Source organism: Furipterus horrens, unplaced genomic scaffold (assembly GCF_987537825.1).
Source record: "Furipterus horrens unplaced genomic scaffold, mFurHor1.1.pri manual_scaffold_4, whole genome shotgun sequence".
In the NCBI taxonomy this organism is placed as follows: Eukaryota; Metazoa; Chordata; class Mammalia; order Chiroptera; family Furipteridae; genus Furipterus; species Furipterus horrens.
Window position 1 is genome coordinate 72,001,816 of NW_028327174.1, and position 22,992 is coordinate 72,024,807.

The window sequence follows — 22,992 nt, forward strand, 5'->3', positions numbered from 1 at the left end:
GTAGGCTGTGCTTTGTAAAAGAGAGACAAGCAAGCACACTCTCAGAACCTGCACGGGCTCTGAATTTCAGCCTCTTGGGCTCCACACCAGACAGACTGACCATGCGAGCCACACTTGCTTTGACAGCCTGGGCGGTTTCTGTAGTCTCCAGTTATTCCTATTCAACAAGTAGTTTGCCAGATATCGACAATGAAGCATTTATCAAAGACTGTGTTCACATTCATAACAAGTTTCGATCAGAGGTGAAGCCGAGAGCCAGTGATATGCTATACATGGTAAGCAAACTATCAGTGTTTGTGGCATAAGTCAGTCAGAAACAACTAATCCGTACTGACTTGGGAGGCAAATCCTTGCTAATTCTGAATGATTTTTTTCACTGTGATTTATGTGCTCAGTAAATTTACCCTCTGTGATCAAAACAAGTACATTCATTTCTCTTTTTGGACACTTCCTTTCCTCTGGTCATAGATAGGTTGCACTTCTCTTTTTTTGTCATTTTCTTCACTTTTAATTTTTGTGAGGATTTTTTGTTTGTATCGTCTCTAAGTTTACTTTTTTTGGTGCTAGCAGAGTACTGACTTTCTCAGGAAGACAGCATAGAGTCTGGAAAAAGATAGGATTTTGATTCAGGTTCTGTGGCTTTGAGCTGGTTTTTAACATTTCTGAGTTTCTTGAAATATAAGGTACTGTGGTTGTTAAATTTGGTAAAATATGTGAACAGCACACAGTATTTTGCACATACAGGTATCCCTCACTTTTCAAAAATTCTCCTTACACCACTTTGCTTTTATGAAAGACTTATATTCGTACCTGTTTTTGCCAACTGAAAGAAACCTGAAGAGGATTTTTGCTTCTATGGGAAAAAAGGTGAAATATGAAGGTAATGTTCAGTGTCTGTTGCACAGCCATTACAGAAGAAGCAGACCTTGAGCAGCAAAAGCGGCACCACCTAGCTCCTCCCAGGAACCACACCCGGCGTCTCAGATATCAAGCTCCCATTGCTTTGACTTGTGTCTGTGAACATCTGTGCTTTAGTTCAATTTCTTTTGTGTATCCATTCACAAGATGGCTCCTGAGTTCATGGCTTTTCCGCTTTACCCCATTTTGGCTTACCAAAGGTTTCTAGTGTGCTCTCCTTTCAGAGAGTAAGGAAAAACTATAATAGATCATGAGTGAAAGGTTGGTCTGTGTCAATCACTTAGATTCTAAAATTCATGAAATATAGATGATCATGTTTCCTACTAGCCCTTGATAATACTTGAAGACCCCCTTACTTAGAGGAACCATGTGCAGTGTCTGTTTCACTATTCTTTTTTTTTTTTAGTATATTTTATTGATTATGTTGTTACAGTAGTCCCAATTATTTTCACTTTGCTCCCCTCTGCCCAGTACTACCTTTCCCTCCAGCAATCCCATCCCCCTTAGTTATGTCCATGGGTCGTGCATATAAGTTCTTTGGCTTCACCCTTTCCTATATTATTCTTAACATCCTCCTCTCTATTTTATACCGACTGATTGTACTTCTTAATCCCTGCACCATTTTCTCAATCTCCCCCTTCCCCCTCCCAGCTGATAACCCTCCAAATGATCCCTTTACCTATGATTCTGTTCCTATTCTGGTTTGCTTACTTGGATTTTGTTTCTATTTTTTAGATTCAGTTGTTGATAGTTGTGAGTTTGTTGTCATTTTAGTGTTCATAGTTTTGATCTTCTTTTTCTTAAGTAAGTCCCTTTGACATTTCATATAATCATGGCTTGGTGATGATGAACTCCTTTAGTTTTACCTTGTCTGGGAAGCACTTCATCTGTCCTTCCACTCCAAATGATAGCTTTGCTGGATAGAGTAATCTTGGTTGTAGGTTGATTTTCATCACATTGAATACTGTTTGCCAGTCCCTTCCTGCCTGCAAAGTGTCCTCTGAGAAATCAGCTGATAGTCCTATAGGCACCCTCCTGCAGGCAACTCTCCACCTCTTTCTTGCTACCCCCAGGACTCTGTCTTTATCTTTCATCTTTGGCATCTCAGTCATGATGCAGCCTGATGTGGTCCCCTCTGGGTCCAGCTCACCTGGGACCCTCCATGCTTCCCAGACGTGTATGTCCATCTCCTTAGCAAAATTTGGGAAGTTTTCCTCATTTTTTTCAATTTTTGCTTTCTCACTCTGCACTGGTTGACTGTTTTTTTCTTTATGTTCCAAATCATTGATTTGAACCCCACTTTCCTTCCCTTCACCACTGGTTTTGTGTGGATTTTCCTTTGTTTCACTTAGCATAGCCTTCGCTTCTTCTCTTTTGCATTTGTCATACTGAAGCATATCTGTCAAGCCTGTGAGAATCTTTATCACCAGTGTTTTGAATTCTACATCTGTTAGGTTGGCTATCTCCTCGTCGCTTAGTTCTCCCACTGGAACCTTGATCCGTTCCCCCTTTTGGGCCATACTTCTCCGTCTCCTCATTCTGAAAGGCTCCTGTGTTTCTTTGCCTCTGAGTCCAGGTAGAGCTGTCACTCCTGTTACATTGTAAGGGGTGGAGCCTTAGGGGTTCATCATACAGGGCACCCTGTTTTACCACGTTGTGGCTCTGTATGTGGGGGAGGGGTCCAAGAGGGAACAATGCCGCCTACGCAGCACTCGTCTCTTTTTCCAGGCACCTTTCCCACTTCCGCACTGGACTGGCACCCCTCTAGCTGCTGCTCTGGCTGTCGTTTCCAGAGTGGATGGGTCTGCGGACATTCTAGGACTGTGGGGTTCCTTTAAACAAGTGGACTCTTCTGAGACCAGCAGTTTCTGCCTCCACCCCAACCCCCACTGGTCTGCACAGTCAGAAGCAATGAGGCTTGATTTTCCCCGGTACTGGGACTGTGAGCTGCAAGATCCAGTGAGGAGCTGGGAACGCTCCCCAGGTGTCCCTCCTGACTTTTTAAAATGTGTGACTGTGCTTTCTGTCAGCCTGGCACTGCCACCACTGCTGCTGCTACTGTTCCCACCACCACACCGCGTCCTCTCCACCCTGGCTGGATGAGTATTTCTTCTTCATATCTTTGTTTGCTGGACTTCCATGCAGTTTGAGTTTCTGGAACTTCTGGTTGTTTCTAGTTTTGAAGTAGCTGTATTTCTTCTTAGTTGTGGAGGGAGACACAGCATGTCTGTCTACGCCTCCATCTTGGCCAGAAGTCTGATAAATAGTCTTATAGGAACTCCCATTCTGCATAACTCTCTGCTTTTCTCTTGCTGCTTTTAAATTTTTCTATCTTGAAACTTTGGCATTTTAATTATGATGTGTCTTGGTCCTCTTTGGGTCTAGCTTGTTTGGGACTCTCTGTGCTTCCTGAACTTGTATGTCTATTTCCTTCACCAAATTTTGGAAGTTTTCTTTCATTATTTTTTTTACATAAGCTTTCCATCTCTTGCTCTTCCTCTTTTCCTTCTGGCATCTTTATGATTCGGATGTTGGCATGTTTAAAGTTGTCCCAGAGATTCCTAAGCCTCTCCTCATTTTTTCAGTTCTTGTTTCCTCATTTATACTGGTTGAATGTTTTTATCTTTCTTATGTTCTAAATCATTGATTTGAACCCTGATTTCCTTCCCTTCACCATTGGTTTTGTGTGGATTTTCCTTCATTCCACTTAGCATAGCCTTCACTTCTTCCCTTATGCATTTGCCGTACTCAAGCATATCTGTCAAGCCTGTGAGCATCTTTATCACCAGTGTTTTGAATTCTGCATCTGTTAGGTTGGCTATCTCCTCATCACTTAGTTCTCCCACTGGCAGTTTCTTCTTCCGCCCACTGGCAGTTTCTTCTTCTGCCCAACCCCTCAATGGTTTGCACAGTCAGAAGCAATGAGGCTTTATTTTCTCTGGCGCTGGGACCGTGAGCTGTGTAGTCTAGTCTAGGGCTGGGAACACTCCCCAGGTGCTCCTCCCGACTTTTTAAAATGTGTGAATGTGCTTTCTGCTGGCCTGCCACTGCCACCACTGCTGCCACCACACCACATCCTCTCTGTCCTGGCTCCGTCCCTCCTACCTGTCTGGATGAGTATTTTTTTTCTTTATATCTTTGTTTGTTGAACTTCCATGCAGCTTGATTTTCTGGAACTTCTAGTTGTCTCTAGTTTTGAGGTAGTTGTATTCCTTCTTAGTTGTGAAAGGAGATGCAGTGTGTCTATCTAGGCCTCTATCTTGGCTGGAAGTGTTTCTCTATTCTTGTCATCACACTGCATTCCTGAATTCCCACTTTGCTCACTCCAGTTACATTGTTGGATAAAAGGTTCCACTTTTGACCCTCTTGTTTAATATTTATTTTGTAGACTTGGGACCCAATACTAGCCCAGATTGCAAAAGCATGGGCAAGAAATTGTAAGTTTGCACATAATGAACAGCTAAAGCTTCCCCATAAGCTGCACCCAAATTTCACCACACTGGGAGAAAACATCTGGACTGGGTCTCTCTCCGTATTTTCTGTGTCTTCAGCCATCACAAATTGGTACAGTGAAATTCAATACTACGACTTCAAGACTCGGAAATGCAAAAAAGTCTGTGGCCATTACACTCAGGTAAGGATCTGTCCTATTCTCTGGAAATCATCTTTTCATGGGTGAGGAGAAAACCAGAACCTGGTGTTAAGATAATATGCAGGAAGTTAGTACATCTAAATATGCAAGAGTTGGGATTATAGACTTACTTTTAAATACAAATAAATAGAACAGAATGTAATACCAAATAAGGTAGTAGTTGAAGAGTTTAATTAAGAGGTTTTTTGTTTGTTTGTTTGAAAATTAGAACAATGGTAATTGAACAACAATAAAATAAAATAAATTTTAAAAAACCACATTGGTAGTTACAGAACAGTAACATAGATGTACATTACAGCACAGGGAAGAGTCAATAATATTGTTGGGCTAGGTGGGTCCTTGAAGCAGCAAAACACTTCGTTGTATATCAGAAACTACTGCAGAATATTATGGAACATAAACTGTAATTAAAAAATTAAAAAATTAAAAATTAAAAGCAAACAAGCAACTGGTAGAACAGTTGTTCGAGGAAACCTGTCAAAATGGTATCATATATAAGGTTAAAAGAAAGGACACAAGAGAACGCATTTGCAATATTCTTAGATAATTAATTAAGTGGACATAGGTAAAATGTGAGGCCCATCAAGGTTTTGAATAGTTTTGATAGCAGCTATCTTCCTGTGGACCTTTATTCCATTTGTGAGCAATCAAAAGGCATTATAAGTGGATTTTCAAGTATGAGTGCTCCATAAAATTTGAGGCAGTTGTTTTGAAATAATAAAACTGGGAGAAATAAGCTTCTCAGACAGAAGAATCAATAAGAATTGATGCTTTCATATCCTCTTATTCTTTCAAAAATGGATTGAGAACCTATCCAGTACCACAAAAAGAGAAAGAAAGAAAAAAAAATAAACCAACAGTTACACCCTTATAGAGAGGCCAATATATAAACCTGTATATACCATGCTGTGGCTTTACTTCCCCCAAAATTGATAGTATTAGTCCCAAAACCACATCCAGAGCCTCCCATTGAGAATGTTTTCACTCAAGCTGGTTTTTATCTTCTTAACCCTAACTCAGGTTTGCAACATTATGGGAAGAAATCACTAGGAAACATCTTCTGAAGTCTTCTTGATATGCCACCTGGACACATTTTAGTTTTTTGGTTTTCACTTTTATTTCCTGGTAGGCCTTTTTAAACTAATAACTATAGGTACTCGATCTACGTTTGACTGGTTTGAATGCACAAGAATGTGTTGAAATGAGGTATGGTGGCAAAAATATTCCTAACAAAGTAGTTAACTTGTAATATTCGGTGTTTTTAAAGAGCAAAAATGTTATTGGAAAAACTCTCAATATAGTTCAGCCTTATAAAGCCTTTGACCTCACTGGTATTATTACAGGGAGGATAAGTTGGACACAGTTACAGGAGATTATTATGATGAGAAGGACAGGACTCATTTCAGTGAAATTTTCATCTCAAGATTATTGTAAGCAAAGAAGGGCTATGAAATTATTAGTCCGTGTCTTGGAAATATAAATAAGGTTCCCCTAGACTTATCCCATAAATTATAAATTCTGGTTTATGTTTACAAATAAAATTAGCCAGAAAATAAATTTTGTTGAGTTTGCACAAGTCCAAGGGGACAAGAAAGCTAAATCCAGATTGCCTACAAGTGGGACCTGGTAACATAGTGTGTTATGATGCTTAAATCCCCAGACATTGTCAGTTTAAGGATGCCAACTTTCACTCAGGCAGCATTTAAGCTTCTACCCTACACCAGGCACTAAGGCACTGGTCATATGTCTTAGTCCAGATTCCTAAAAAACAGAACTGGAGACAATAGCTTATGTGTTAGCACTTTATGGGGGGGGGGGGGCGTTACAGAGAAGTAGGAGTGAAAACTGGGGAGTGAACCAGGGAATGAGGGACAGAGCTGGGAATGGCCCTGACCCTTAAGAGTTGACCTTCTTTGGGGAGAGACATATGTGTAAATGGACATATTATAATATATGGCTAGTGCAATTTGGAGACCCCAACAAAGTATCATATGAGCAAAGAGGACAGAGCAACTTATCTGGCCAAAGGGAAGTATGGAAACATAAGAGATGGTTCTTGAAAACTAAGTGAGAGTTTGTTAAATGAAAAGAAAAGGGAAGACAATGCCAGGCAAAATTATCAAGGTGTAGGAGGTGTATAATGTATACAAATTAGCCTGGTACTTCAGAAGAATGGCTAACAACTTAGCACACCAAATATATAGAGCTTAAAAGACTGTCAAATTGACAAAAGACTTAAACCATGCAAGTTAAGACACTCCACATCAATTCCAGGAAGACACAACTTGATTTTATGTCATATAAGCCTGAGATTTTAGAGATGGCCCTTCCAAAATTAACCGAGTTTACCTGTAGAATTTCATGTTACATCTAGCAGGGAAAAGGAGGGCTAATATTTAGGATATGAGAAAACTCATTTCCTAAAATCCACTTCCTTGCATTCAGGTATCAGAGCCCAAGCTGAATGATCCTCACCTAGCCTCTTTAAGAGACAATCTATCCCCACTTCAAAAGAGGGACCCTCATTAATGGGAACATGTTCAAGCACCCCCTGGGTCTGGGAAGATGCACCACCAGCAATTACTTTTTAAGTGAACATGGTGCTTAACTCTATGTTTCAGATCTAATTGAATTATCACCACAAACGTGTAAGAGAGGCACTATTCTCCATCTATAAATAAGCAGCCTTAGAACAGTTAAGAAATTGTTTCCCCAATTTCATTTAGGAAGAAGAGCTGGAATCAGATACCAGGTGTATTATAAAGATTAAATAATACAATGTATGTAAATCATCCAGCAAGGTACTAGCATTTAGTTTACACTAAACAAAGATTACATCATTTCCTCCATGAGCTGGTTTTCCACCAATTGTATTAGAAGAAGACTCTGCCTGCACAAAACTTTGCTAGGAGATTCAAGACTTGCCATTTTTAATTCATGCTGGAAACTACCTCAAGTGGGTATTATAACCTCCCACTTATTGTCATCTATTAATTAAAAAGCAAGTTATTTTCAGATTTTGGCCTATGAGGGGTGCTTGCATAAAGACAACAGATTCAGATCCATCATTACCTCACAAAGATGTGGTACTTCTTAAATGTTAATTAACACTTTCGTTCTGTCTTCACTAGAAATGATTTGTATAGTGGAAGAATTTTGGCGTATCAATATGGAAGAGTATTTAAATTATGTATTTTGTTGTCAATAGTTCAGCTTTGTAAAATTTGGGAATAGCTTTACTTCAGTATCTGGGCATGGCCCCAGCTTAGGTTTAGTAGTGTTGAGGAAGCCTAACTAGAGGGCACTATTGGCCTCGTTTGTTTCTCCATCCACCCCAAGCCTCCTGAAATTTTAATTTTTTCACACTCACAGAACCAAAGGAAGTGTGACATGTTTCACAGTTTGCCTAGCTGGCTCTTTATATGTTGCAAGATTACCATACTTTTGATAATGAGCCAGATGGACTCATACTGAGATTGAAAGGGGAAGAAGGTTGAAAGGGTTGTTAGCTGGAAGGGAGAGAAATGCCTGCCCCCACAGAGCTCCCCAAATGCAGTGTTGTTGTTAGTAAGGTATAGAAAGTCATTCCTGGTTCTGCTAAAAGAGGAAGCACACTGGAGAAAGCAGTCATGTTGGGCATGGACTGTACTCACAGTACTTCCTGGTCAAGTAGAATTAGGTTCCAAAGCTCACCTATAAAAATATCTATTTCTTGACTTGTTATGAGGTTAAACATGATGTTGCATATAAAGTGCTTAACATTACCCTGGCACTGGCTAAATTCTCAATGAGTAGCTCTTATTTTTTTATGATTATATTTTTTGTTTACCATATTAAATGAAAAATAAAAACATATAACAGAAACCTGCCTGATAAAAAAAGTTTCAAAAAATTTTAGACAGAAAAAAATTATTTATAGGATAATTAAACATGAACATTTGCTGAGTGCTCACTATGTTCCAGAAGCTGTTCTAAGCATTCTCTTATTAGCCCATTGAAAATGTCAAAATAAGCTTGTGGAGTTGGTGTTACCCTCAGTTAATAGACAAGGAAGCTAAGACCAAGATCACACAGGAGTGGCTGAGCTGGAATATGAATTCAGACTGTTGCTCCAGAATTCACAAATTTAATCCAGAATCTGAATGCCCATGAAGCGTTACAATGAAGGATGCGTAAACTGTGGTACATCCCTGCAATAACTATTACTCAGCAATGAAAAGGAGAGGCTACTGATGGATTTAACAATATAAATGAATCTCAGAAGACTTACTCTAAAGGAAAGAAGCCAGATTCAAAAGCTACATTTAAACTGATCCTATTTGTAAAACATTCTGGAAAAGGCAAAATTACAAAGACAAAAAACAAATTAGTGCTTGCCAGGGGCTAAGCGTGGGGTAGTGCTGACTATAGAGGGGCATAAGAGAACTTTTCGGGTGGAAATGTCCTAGTTCTTGACTATGAATAAGGCTACACAACTATATGCTTTTGACAAAATTCATTGAACTTTACACCTAAAAAGATGTATTTTGCTGTATCTCAATTACAACCTGACTTCTAAAAAAAAGAGACCAACTAAAACACCAAATGAATACTAACATTTGCACACTCTTGGAAAAAAGAGAGCAAAAATATAAAAGAAAGTAGAAGAATAGTAGCATAAAGCATTAAAGGTGGGCACAGGGGCAAAGACTAAGGATATTTGAGACACAAGACCAAAGAAAGTTCTCAAAGACCAAAAGGTAAAAAAATACAAATCGAGCTAAAGTGAAAGGAAAAGGATTACAGACAACAGGCAACCCAGTTGGCATAAATAAGAATCTCCAGAGTTGAAACACAGATTTCCAGGACAGTTCTAGTGACTCTCAGTCAGTCAGTCAGTCAGTCAGTGGGTCTGAGGTCTGTCCAGAAACCTGCATTTTAAATATAAACCAGGTGAAACCACTTTGAGATGCAACGAGTAAAAATTTTTAAAAATTGTAAAAATAAATACAAAAATGATTGGGAAGTAAACGTACAAAAACCAAATCTGAGAATTTATGGCCATAAAGCTAGATTCGCTCAAAGACAGAAGCCTAAGCCACTTATTACCTGGAGTTCCCTGCAGGGGATTCCCCAGGCGTGAGATGGGAAGCGAAAATACCTCACTTGGACGGGGAGCAGGGAGGGGGCCGTCCTTGCCAGACAAGCACTGCTCCTCTGTGGGAGACCATAGTTGCCTCCCCAGCTCCTCTCCCCACTATCAGACCGAGGCTCAGGACAGGTAGGTTGCAGAGCAGCTGCCTCCCTGAGCCTTTGACAACCATCTGCTAGCTCCGCCCCTCCTTCAGACCCCAGGATTCGTATCGTATGGTATCGGCAGCCGTCCGTCTCGAGAGACGATGGTGTAGCTTCTCAAGAGTCTATCTGCACCGCCGAGAATGGCTGTGCAGTCCAACTCGGGAGTGACACGGTATCTGTCTCCTCCCGTGTTGAATCGACATCTTGCGATGACGCTGGAGTGTCCTCTCCAGTGAAGCTGAAGCTACAGAGCCTGGGCAGGGTGATATGGAGGGTCTGCTGTTGCCCATGCAGCAGACGCCCCCTCTCTTCGCAGCTGAAGGGTCCAAGGGAAAGACGGAGTTAATACAGCTTGGCTTCAGGTGCGTCGCAGGAGTTGCCGGTGTTGACTACAACGTCAAACCGCCTTAGGGACTCCGGCTCCGGATTTTCTGTCGGGGTTTACTCCGTTAGCCTTTCCCCTGAAGAGGTATGCCGCAAGGCAGCGGAGGTTTTTTGGAGTCAGAGTTTTCCTTCTCTGATGTGCCCTGACTGGAAGATCGAACCAGCGACACTTAGCTCGCAGGCCGACGCTCAGTCCACTGAGCCAAACCAGCCAGGGGATATTTACTATACTACTGATTATTTTAGGCTGTACTTGTCTACTTACTTTTTAAGTTTGCTACAAAACAGTATGCTGTGTTACACAAGCAGCAGCCTCATACATGTTTATCAAGTGTCTTGATTGCATCATTTCCTCATGGGATTGACTTAATCTCATGTTATTTTGTACAGCAACATGTTGTACAGCCTTTTAGGCTAGGAGCAATGGGCTATACCAGCGATTTTCAACCTTTTCCATCTCACAGCACATATAAAATACATGCACGCCAAAAGTATATTTTTTTTACTGATCTGACCAAAAAATAGGTATAATTTTGATTCAGTCATACCAGACAGCTAGTGTTGTGTTGGCTGCTGTCTTTTTTTTTTTTTTTTAACTGACAACCTAAGGGGAAAAAAAGGTCTGTGCCGTGACTTTATAGTCAGGTATTGCATGTTTTAAAAATTCTTGCAGTACACCGGTTGAATATCCCTGGGCTATACCATTTAGCCTAGGTGTGTAGTAGGCTATACCATCTAGGTGTGTGTAAGTGCACTCTGTGATGTTGGCACGAGGACATAAGCCTTGGAAAAGCTCAGCCTCCATCCTCAGCTCCCTCTTCCCTCACTCTGAACTCTCTCCCTAGGGAGAGGTTTTTATGATTGATTTACTTTTTTCAAGTCAACTTGATTTTTTTCTGCAGCCACATGGCCCCGTCTCAGTTCTGCGTCTTCCTCACTTGAGCTCACAGGGTTTTGCCCTGGGCTGGACACTTCTCCTGGCTCTCAGACCAGCTCCCTCCAGCTTCAGCTCCGTCTCACTAACTGGGGAAGGCCCCGTGCTATACACTCCCTATGCTCTCTGCTCCCCGGCACAGCGTCAGAGCCCTGGGTAACGGTTTCCCCACAAGGCATCCGCTGACTCCATCCCACTCGCCTTTGCATCCCCCATACTCAGCACAGTTCCTGTCAAAAAGTTGCAAAAAAAATTTGAGTAAAAATTATTTAAAATGCAATTTGATATCACTGTAAAAAAGAGTGTTTTTAATGGCTGGCTTAGCTCCAGATACCAGCTCTTTATATACATTTTTCTTTAAGTCAAGATGAGCTATATACCTGTATGTCAAGATGAGCTACATAATTTGTGCAAAATGAAAATGTAGGGTCCCTTGTTCAAAAATAAGGAAAACCCTGGCTGACGTGTCTCAGTGGATTGAGTACCAGCCTGCAAACCAAAAAGTAACCAGTTCGATCCCCGGTCAGGGCACATGCTTAGGTTGGAGGCCAGGTCCCCAGTTGGCGGCAACCACACACTGATGTTTCTCCCCCTTTCTCCCTCCTTTCCCCCTCTCTAAAAATAAATAAATAATGTTTAAGGGGCTAATATATCCTCAGAACTTTAAAAAAAATTAAGGAAGTGCTACTGAAGGTGCTAAAATGTAACAGCATTTAATTAAACCAAGCATGCTGCCCTTCTGATCACAGGGTCTCTCTCCCAGAAGCTGCTCTGTTCTTGGTTTCCCTCCTTTGTCACTGACCACTCGTTTCAACCTCCTTTGCTGGCTGTTGTTTTTATCCCATGATCTCACTTTCTTTTCCCTACTATCTTCCCCTGTGTGATCTAATCTAGTCACATGTCCTCCAGATTCGTATCTGTGGTTCTGTGCCACAGCCAACTCATTGTGCACCTGGACATCTGAAAGGCATCTCAAAAGTAACACGACTTGAACAGAACCCTGTCCATGTTCCCACCCATCCTCCTCCTCTTGTGATTTTCCCCACCTCAGTCAGTGTTGCTTGGGCTAAAACAGGAACTTGATTTTTCTCCTTCCCTCTTAACCTCACACTCAGAGCAACAGAAAATCCTTTCAGTTTTGCGTCTAAGCAGAACCATGGACCTGATCAGTTCTCAGGAACTCCACTATCATCCAGGTGTGATCTTCTCTTTCTTATACCACAGAGACAGCCTCCCAAACCTGCCCCCACTTCTTTCCTTGCTCTTCTCAGTCCATTTACTTCATAATAACCAAAGGCATATTTCCAAGACATGAAAAATGAACCTGTGACTCACATACATACAAAATTCTCCGTGACCTGCTGCTCTGCCTCTGACCTCATTGCCTCTGGATCTCCCCCGCTCAGCTGTTGTTCTCCTCTCGCTGTGACCGCATCTCAGGGCCTTCGCCCTGCGTGCTCCTTCTGCATGGAGTGTCTTCCTCCCTCAGGTAGCTCTTCTGCACAGCCATTCACAGTGCTGCCTCCTAGTCTTTCAGGTCTCGGCTTAAATGCCACCACCCCAGAGACCTCTTGCCCAAACACTGAAGTTCAAGCAGCCTCCTCCTTCCCATAAGTGACTCCCTATCTTGTTACCCTGTTTCTTCATTGCACTGTCAAGAAGTATCTTCATTATTCTTTATATGTTTGTTTCACATACAGATACACACACCGATTATAATTTACAAGTTTTGTTTCCACCTGAATTCTGAGCACCTAATACTTCCTTGGGGGTAGAAGTGTTCTAACTAGAGCGAATATACCTCACAATGTTTATGAAGGCCTAATCATAATCAAATGTTCATGTTCATTTTATCTCTCTCTCTCATTAAGAATCCTTATTTTCTTTCAGGTTGTTTGGGCAGATAGTTACAAAGTTGGCTGTGCGGTACAATACTGTTCTAGAGTTTCTGGCTTTGAATCTCTTTACAAAGGAGCACATTTTATATGCAACTACGGACCACCGTAAGTGTCCAAATTAACCTCTTTCTGAAAGAATTTTTTAAGTTCTATTTGCAAATATTAATCTTCATTACAGGAAGTCTAAATAAAGTATAAAAAAATTAATAACAGCCTTAATTCTTCTGCCTAGAAATCCACCTTTAACATTCTGGTATATTTTTCTGTGTGTTTGTATGTGTGTGTACACCCTTTATCAATACTACATAAATACATGCACACATTTTTAACAATAGTAAGACTAAAAATGTTTTCAGGGACATAGATTAATTGGATATGGTAATAAAACCACAAAATGGGAGGACTGGTGTTACATATTTATTGGTTTATTAAAAACTGCAATTTTTGCACAATTGTCAAAAAATAATTGAATTTCTCAATTTACATAACTTATTTCATTTACTTTTGACAGTTTTGCTTTTAAATAGATAAAATTCTTCTCCCTTTGGAAAACGGGGTTACATAGTCTTTCCCCCACTGTCCTATAAATTCTATGTGTGCTTATGCCTTATATGCACGTTTAGAAAACTGAGGTCATACTGGAAATACATGTTTTCTATTTTTTACTTAAAATTATACCATATGCATTTTCCAGGTCATTAAAATATAAATTATAAAAAATGACAATGCTTACCACGTGCTAAGCACTGCTCTGATTGCTTCACGTTAGCTTATTTTATCTTCACAAAAGCCTGTGAGATAGCTCCTGTTATTACCCTGTTTGGCAGATAAGAAAACTGAGGCACTGATGGGTTGAATAGCTTGGTGAATGTTGTAGCTGGACTATGACCTGTGCTGCCTGGTTAAAGAGTCTGTGCTCTTCATGGTCACAAAGCAGCTCATCCTATTAAGGAATTCAGATTTTTTTCCCTGTATATATATTTTTTAAATATATGATGAACAACCTTGAACTAAGTCTTTGGTCACATCTATTTCCCAACAATTCCTAGAAATAGTGTATTAAGTAGAAGATATAATAGTGTTTAAGTTTTTTTTAAATATATAGAGCCAAATTACCTTCCACTATTAATAATATAAATTGATATAATAATGGAAGATAAGTGTGTGATCTGTCCAGAAAATACCCGGCCACATAATATATGTAATATGAAAAATAGACTTACTTAAGAAGAGACAAGATACAAGAAACATTGTACATACAACAATGACACCGTAGTCCCCTTCAAAGTAAGCACCTTGGGACCTCACACAGTTCTCTCAATTGCCATCCGCTGCCCTGTCATATTTTCCTGAATCTCATCGATGGTCTTAAATCTCTTCCCTTTCAAAGGTGATTTTAGTTTTGGGAAAAGCCAGAAGTCATAAGGCACCAAATCTGGGCTGTAGGGGGACTGAGTCACCTGGGTGATTTTATGCTTCACCAAAAAAACTCGGCACAATATGTGATGCATGAACAAGTGCGCTGTCATGATGAAGCTGCCAGTCACCAGTTGCCCATAGCTGCGGCCTCTGAATCATCCGTATAATTTCTGTGGAGGAATGTTCAAGCTTAAGGCGAAACTGGATGCAGATTCGTTGCTCTACTCACTCAGTCATTTTGAATGCAATAGCCACACAGTACACATGCTCACTCAACGGCATCTACCGCCCCCACTGACTAGTACAGTGAAGTCATCATGTTCATGCATGTGCATTCCAGTCCACCCTCCTTGGCTGCCAGGTTACATTGATGTCGTGCAAACCATTCTTGTTATATTAACAATGGCTGGACTCTTCCCAGACAGGCTCTCTCTATATTTTAATGGTTAAGATACAGGCTCTTTAGACCTTAGTTTACCTCCTGTGTGAGTGTGTGAGCATGGACAAATTACATAACCTCTCTGAATGTGTTTTCTTTCGAAAAGATCAGTATAAAGTAGCTATGAAAGTTACATGAGAAACAAGTATATGGAATGCCTGACAATGGTGATTGAGAAGTATTCATAATTATTATTGTTGTTGTAATAAGGTACAAATGTGAATTCTCTTGGTTTAGACTTACTTTACTTACCTTCAGAGTTATAAACAATATTAAATTGTAAAACTTATAACCAGCTTTAATGCTAAACATTCATTTAATCATACAAATAAATGCATTGGTACATTTACTGATTATTCAACAAATATATTTGTTTACTGAGCTTCAAAGGAAAACAAACCAAACATAGTCCCTGCCTTAATGTAATTTATATTTATGGGGCAGACAGGCAACAAAAATACAAATAAAATAACTGTTATGGTAGGAGTAGTGAAGGAAATATAAATAATACTGCAATCAATGCTATCACTAGTCAGGGCCCTGTTCAAGCTAAAATGATCAGGGAAGAGCTTTGTGATAATATTTAGGCTTAGGCATGAAGAATGAGCAGGAGCAGGCATGTGAATAACTTCAGGAGAAGATGTCTGATGGAGAAAACAATTGCGGGGAGGATTAAAAAAACAGACAGATCAGGGTGCTTGCCCAGCTGTGTGAGATGCTGCTGGGGAGAGGCAGGGCAGACCTTGCACAGCCTGGTAGGCCATGGCAAATTCTGCTTCACAGGTATCACAAGGGAAAGCCATGCAGCTATTTTAAGTGAGGGAGTAACGAGACCTGCTTTAATGTGAAGGTTTTTCTGCATAGGATGCGGTGTATGGACTGGAGGGCGTGGGGGGGGGGGATGAGGACGCTCAGAAGTTCTCACTTCCTTCTGCTTTCTGAGATGGGTTTTCTCTTCTGTAAACAAAACATCACAGACCCCCATTCCACATAATTCTAAGTCCAACATCCCCCCCAACACTTGCGATTTCCTCAGAATGAGGTGTGGAGGGCTTAATTTCTACTCACCTATACTCCAGCTCTGGAGTCACACCCTCAGCTCCTTTCAATCGCCCAGGGCAGTTTCGGCCCCTCTACCCTTGGCTGCTTCCGGGCTGTCTCATCTGTATTATCCCAAACTCATACCCATCTCGCCCCTTCCTTCCCTCCCCTGGACCCTACTGAGCAAGGCTATGCTGTGTAACAGACCTTCACTCAGTGGACAGTGGGAAAGGATTATAGCACAGAAGAGAAAATGACAGGATCAGATGGTACAGTACCTCACAGACTGTGGCCACCTCAGCCTTGGGGACCCTTGTGCATACTAATCTTTTTCTTTAAATACATTTTTCTTTTGCAGAATCCCAGGGACCCTGCCCCTTATCTCTGAGGCTACCAGAGGAAACACTAAAACTTTATTGGGCAGAATACTTTAAGTACCTTTGTCTTAATCATTCCCATCTAGAAAAATCCAGGCCTTTCCAGTAGCGTGTTTCTCTCAAGGTGAATTCTGCCATTTCCCTAGAATTTACAACTGCCTCATTTTTAGTTTGTTTCTGAAGTAGCCATTTTCCCCTCTTTATAGTTTGGAATGCACAATTAGACAAAGTAACATAAATGGTTTTATTAAAAACATTCTAGAACTTAACCACTCAATGAGTATTGTCCTTCTTAACAATGAAAACTTTTCTCATGATTAATGCCCATTTTGGACACCTTTATAATTACTATCAGGATCTCTAATACATTCCTTTGACTATTTTCCATGGTGCAGAGTATGCATGAGGGTAAATTTAGTTTCCAAAGCAACCTAAATTAATTTGGAGCCAAACAAGATTAGAATATGTCTTTTGGGGTTCGAAGTGAAATGTTAATATATTGTTTCTAAAAGAGGATTAACTTTGGAGATAAACAAAGTATTAGGGAAATCTATGTACTTGGATTAGAAAAAAGTAAATCTTTATCTTCACTAACCTCTACTGAAAATATTTCATTATGAATGAAGGTAACACTCCAGTCTTGTCAGCAACACCGTGACTTCATAGTGACAATATTATACCTTTGTAAATATCACAGATATTTTCATAGCACATTCCAGTTGCTGTAGATTATCTTAAACGTTATTAATCACTACTTTTAAATTAAGGTAATTACTAGACTCCCTGCTTGATCTTATCTAATATTTAATAGAGAAGCACATATTACTATAGTACAAATATTTTTACCATTTGGACAACTTTCAATTTAATTGGTTTCCTTTATAATGATATAAACTTCATTTCATGTATTAAAAACAAACTTTTCAGGAGTCCGTAGGTCCCACCTATGGATAGAATGGCATAAAGTTAAGAACGCCTTCCCAAAAGCTGAGTCCCAAAAAGGGTTAGAGTAGATACCAGCTTTTCCTTACTACTCTGCAGATATTCATGGGGATATAAAATGTTTGGATATTATTTTACTTTCTAGTCTGTGACACTGGTTATTTACTTAAACTCCGTGCCTCAGCCTTTAGCTATATAATGGGGATACATAACTGTATCTTCCTCATAGGGATGAGATTAATTCATGAAGGTTTAGAACAGAGTGCCTAGCACATAAGGAGTACTCTATTATTATTCATGTCACATCTTGTATGTGAAAACAATTTGCACCTTAGAAATTCCCCCATATCTCTAATTTTCTTTTGTTAGGTAATTTCCCAGCCAAATGGCTCCCAGCCAACAAAAACCGTGGAAGCTTGGAGCTCGAGAACATGTGGGTCACGTCCCCTTTTCTCAGGTGGACAGTGTTTGGATGGCAGTGACTGTGTGGGCCAGCTAGTGAAACACTGCCTTCCTTGGAGCCAGACAAATCATTTCATTCTGACTCTGGCATATGTTGTGATCTATATTGTGATTTCTGGCAAATTACTTCATCCTTAAAGCTTTAGCTTCCTTATCTATAAAACAAATAAAAATATATTCCTCTCTGAATTGTCTTAAGAATTAAATGAGATGATGTAGATTAAGACATAGGTTCACACAGAATAAAGTCAAAATCCTAACAGGCTTCCATCTCTGCTTCCCTCTCTCCACTTCTTTTACCAATCCTCTCAACCTGTAGATGTCCATACTTTGGATTTAGTGAATGATCCACAGTAAATTATAATTGCAAAATATCTATATAGATACACATATATCCTAATGGGGTTTTCTCCTACTTTATAGAGGAAACTACCCCACCTGGCCATATAAACAAGGATCTGCGTGCAGTGCTTGCCCCCAGAATGACAACTGTGTGGACAATATGTGCAGTAAGTAAAAGAAACAACCTACGAATAATACAATGTGTTTGAAACTCTTGTAACTTCCCACAGTTAAGAATGCAGACATTTGTTTTATCCTAATAGCTATTTTCAGGGAAGCTTGCATCAGGTCACAATCAAACCAAAGGCCTATTGTCCTAGGAATGAATATACGTTTAAGGTAAATTTAAGGAAGCAAATAATATCCTTTTTATTTAGCTCTATTCAGTACAAAAAAAAAAAAAATTACTATGGTGTTGGAACCCATAGATCCAAGATTTGCAAATTTCAGCAAGATCAAAAACTTGTATAATAAAGCTATTCAAAGGAACAGAATTCTGAATTTTGTGATACTATTTGTCCAAGGCATTCAAGGCTTGCATTTTCATCTGTAGAAGTAAATAAGGTTGTAATGTGGCACTTCAAATGAGCAAAACTGTGTAGAAAGCCAATAAAGGTAACTTGAAGGATGTTTTACTAAACATTCTAGCAAAATTCTGCTTTGTAATTTTGAAATAATAATCCATAATTGGCCAAGTTTATTTATGGTTCCTCTTCCAGAAACATTCCTTTTCATCCCAGTATGTTTTAAAACTTTCCCCATGATGTAAGGAAGGGAAACCTCAATTAAGCTATCAGTTGTGCAAATCCTATAGTACTTTTGTGTCCATATCTTTAACAAACTAAACGCCCAGAGCTCCAAGGCCAGGGTGGGGTTCTTAAAGAGTACAGCAAGATAAAGTAGACTGAGTTTAACTGCACATATTTTGTCTGGCAGAAGTGTTCCACTGTTTTACATGTTTTCTTAAGTCCCTTTCATGTCTAAAAAGGTTCCCATTTTCATGATGTAAACACTTAACTCTCATATCCGACAACAGTAACACTTCCATTGACCAGCTTTCTGAGCCAGTCATTTCTCTCCAGTTCAACCCTTCTTTTATTTCACTCACATCAGTAACGAGAACTTGGTAAGGGGTAGTCCAAGTGCAACAAATCTCTTTTCGGCGTATCATTGTTAACTGAATTTTCCCTTTCATGTTGCTACAACACTACAAAGCATAGTATGATTTTTTACAAGTTAGGCAGTTATAACATAGGAATTAAAACCATAAATTTTAGAAACATATGGCCAGGCTTCCACTCAAACCAATGGTGTAGGTAAACGCTGTACTCGCCTCCTCCTACAACATCAAAATTACAACTAGACTACAGAACCACTATCATTGAGAGCTGCCTCAAGTCTAGCTGAACAGAAGACTTTGATATATAACTAAAACTTCTGTATAACTAAGGCTATACAGAAGCCACATCAAAACTGGTAAGAGTGACAGAGACACAAAACTGGATGGTCCCACACCCATGGGTGGTGGTTAAAAATCGGGAGGGTATCTCAGCTGCAGGGCTCCCACCTGAGGGGTCAGGGGTTCCAGCCCCACACCATAACTTCTGGCTATGAAAACCAGCAGACTGCCTGAGTGAGATCGAGGGCTTCTGGAGTACCAGGCATTCCTCTTAAAGGTTCTCTATTGACTTGGACTCATTGTCTCTGACATCAACCTTGAGCCAGCAGCTCAAAAGGCACCAGGGTCATACAGGAAGGAACTGAGTAGACTGGCTTCAGGGCAGGGGCTGGGAGAGGGACAGCTTTCTTCCAGACAGAAGGGCTGGCAGAAGTTATTGTTCCTTTGCTGAGACCTCGCTCTGCAGGCACAGGCAGGTGCTACACCTGAGTTTCCATCAACCTAACACTGTTTTCCCTGCCCTGGTGATTCCCTGAGACCCCAACCCACAACTTTTGGGCCCACCCAAGCCACTTCCAGTGATTTTTCTATACAAATGGTTTGTCTTGGCTCATGCTTTGGACTTTCCTAAAATCTCTCAAAAATTCACAAACCCATACAAGCAACATCTGGCCTTGGCATGCCCCATACCTCTTGCTAAGTGCCGTCAGGCCCAGCTCTAGCAGCAGCTGGATGTGATTCACAGCTTACCCTCTCCCAGGCACCTTCAAGACCAGCACAAGTGGCAAACAACTGCAGGTCACTTTGTATCTCATACCAGGTGGCCCCTGGCAAGGCACAGGGAGTGGCTGATCTTGGCCTTCACCTCCCAAGAGGCCCCAGAACCAGCACACCTGGTGGCCAGCCAACTATTCGCCATCTTAAAGTGTAGATTCTCCAGGCACCAAGAGACCTGCTAAAGCAAATCCTGTTCCATAGGGTCGGCCCCTACACAAGAGCTCAAATGTAGTCATGGCCAGTCCTAATAAAAAATGAGCATGAGGATTAATCCCTCCCATTGATGTGCCTACAGCAATCAAGGCTCAACTGCAACAGGAGGGCACATACAACCCACACAAAGGACATACCCAGAGACCCCCACTCAGGTGACCAGGGAGCCTGCACCACTGGGCCCCACAGGACATCTACTACATTAGGCCACTCTACCATGACTGGGAGAAGTAGCAGTTCTACCTAACAGATACAAACACAGGGAGGCAGCCAAAACGAGGAGACAAAAATACATCCCAAATGAAAGTTGTCTGGACCTATTTCCTCGATAAGAAAACAAAAATGATATTTCTTCACAGGTTGGGCAAAACAATTTGAAACACACACACACATGCGCACGCGCGCGTGCGCGCCCACGCACACACACACACACACACACACACAGCATGGACCTGGCATACAGTACCACTCAATAAATATTTTCTGTTACCCCTAAATTTATCCTATCATCTCAAATCTTGAATTTACTCTTGGTTTTTCCATGTCCAAATTTTTAGGTAATTTTCTTATGTTCATAAACAATTCTCTTTGAGATCAGTGATTCAAACTGAGACAATTATTTGGAGAGTAATTTAATTGCTGTTGGTTAGTTATCTGTCTTTCCCACTCAAAGTTCCAAACAGGTAGGAATTATGCCTATTTAGTTCACCTTCGTAGCCAAGGTGCCTAGTCTGCCTGGCAAATAAGCACTAACGGAGTGCACATTTCCTAAAAAAAATTTTTTTAAATGTCCTTTAAAAATCCAGCTTATTAATAACAACACAATAACAAGAAAATTGTTAAGTTTTAGCTCTCGATATAGGAGATCCAGCTTGAGATGGTCTCTAATCCTGTGGAAAATTCAGAAAACTAAGACTCTAGTCCAATAATAAAAAGACCCTGGGTTCTTAAGAAAGATAAAGGGAAAATACATGCTAACTTGCACAGGGGGTAAAGGTTAGAGGATACAAGATTTTACTCAATAGGTTCCATCTCTGACAAATTATGGCAAAGACTGGAGGAAAAAAATTCCTTTGTGGTCTTCTAGATACTGTTGGTAGGTCCAATAGATACCCATGAAGGCCAATCAGGACTATACTGCAAAATGTGCTGGGCATACGGAAAGTACACAAGAAGGTTTTAGCTAGTGCATGGATATATTTGCCTCAATATTCAAGTTAAATATTTAACATCTAGTATATGTAAGAAAAAATATAAGTAACATATCACATTCTTGATTTCATGGATATAATTGCCAAGAAAAGTTGAAGGAGCAGCGGCTTCACAGCAACTGACCAGAGAGAAAGCCCAATGACATGTATGATGATCAAGGATGCTCACAAGTACCCAGAGGGCCAGGTCCTTCTAGGGTTCCACCACAGGAATCCAACAGCAGCTGGAGCAGAGCTGGTGTACAAAATGTGTTTGACTAATCAATTATCAATAAGGTTAAGGCAGATGCGGAGGTTTCTTCCTAGTGCTCTGAACGTCAAATTCTGAATAAAGCTCAGTGAAAGGAGAGGAGTAATTATGACTTTATGATTGCCAAATGCCCTATTTATAATTTAATGACATACTGGAATGGATGAGAAGAGAGGCAACTGTCTTTATTACTGAATGATCATTCTTCCAAGAGAGGAACTTATTTTCAGAAAAAAATATTTTAGTAAACTGTTCACATTGAGTATTATTATTTCTTTATTTTTAAATTCTAATGTTTTAATTTTTATTTTAATTATATTTATTATCTGCTAGATATGGCATGTAAAATGATTTACCATATATAAAGTTTAAAGTTTATATAAAAAGTTGCTTTAAAAATATCAAGTAAGTGCAGTTAATACAATAAAATCTTTAGAAATGAACCTTTGAAAATCACTGCAATCAAGTCAAAGCAACAGTTAATGGTCATAATTAGAAACTTGGCTTTTAAAAATAGAATGAAAGCCTCATCAAGTACCTACTCTTTTAATTTTTTTCTTTTCTGACTTTATAGCTAACCCAGAGCGAGACAAAGTCACACGTATGTATATAAATCTTGTTTCATTAAGGTCTTTGTGAATTATGTCACTGCATTATGAGAAACAACAATTAAGAAAGTATTGTATGTTTGTTTCACAGGTTACTACTCTATTAAGTATCCAGCCTGGCCAATATATTCACGTAATAGAAACTTATCTCTCTTTCTTATTGTTAGTCCACCAATACTAATACTGAGTGCTATCGTTATCATTTTGGTCAAGTACAAACAGCCTCATTTAGTTCTTTTTGGCTAATACAATTAAGAATAAAAGTTTACAAACTCATTTATATATGACTTTTTTAAAATGGCAATTGGGTGTATTTCTAATTTTAAACCATTCCAGAAAAAAAAGAAAAACACATTGCTGCAATAAAGCCATAACCAAAAGAAGGAACTGTTCAACATGCTAACTCTACAGAAAAAACTCCTCTTTGCTTTCCACTTTCCTATGAATAA

General features: G+C 39.9%; 1 protein-coding gene across 1 annotated transcript; it reads left to right on the plus strand.

Annotated features, from left to right (window-relative positions):
• Positions 1 to 5: 5 nt before the first annotated feature.
• On the plus strand, positions 6 to 22,817 carry GLIPR1 (GLI pathogenesis related 1). Its single transcript, XM_090273634.1, has 6 exons — positions 6 to 275; positions 4,307 to 4,552; positions 13,056 to 13,168; positions 18,167 to 18,252; positions 22,510 to 22,536; positions 22,635 to 22,817. Exons 1-6 carry the CDS (start codon positions 102 to 104, stop codon positions 22,787 to 22,789), a joined length of 801 nt encoding a protein of 266 aa, XP_090129760.1. The 5' UTR covers positions 6 to 101; the 3' UTR covers positions 22,790 to 22,817.
• Positions 22,818 to 22,992: the final 175 nt, after the last annotated feature.

Excerpts from the sequence above, each read along its gene's own strand:
- GLIPR1 (XM_090273634.1), top strand. The coding sequence starts at position 102 with ATGCGAGCCACACTTGCTTTGACAGCCTGGGCGGTTTCTGTAGTCTCC. Across the intron at positions 4,553-13,055 it reads TCTGTGGCCATTACACTCAG|GTTGTTTGGGCAGATAGTTA; the intron begins GTAAGGATCTGT and ends ATTTTCTTTCAG. Across the intron at positions 13,169-18,166 it reads ATATGCAACTACGGACCACC|AGGAAACTACCCCACCTGGC; the intron begins GTAAGTGTCCAA and ends CCTACTTTATAG.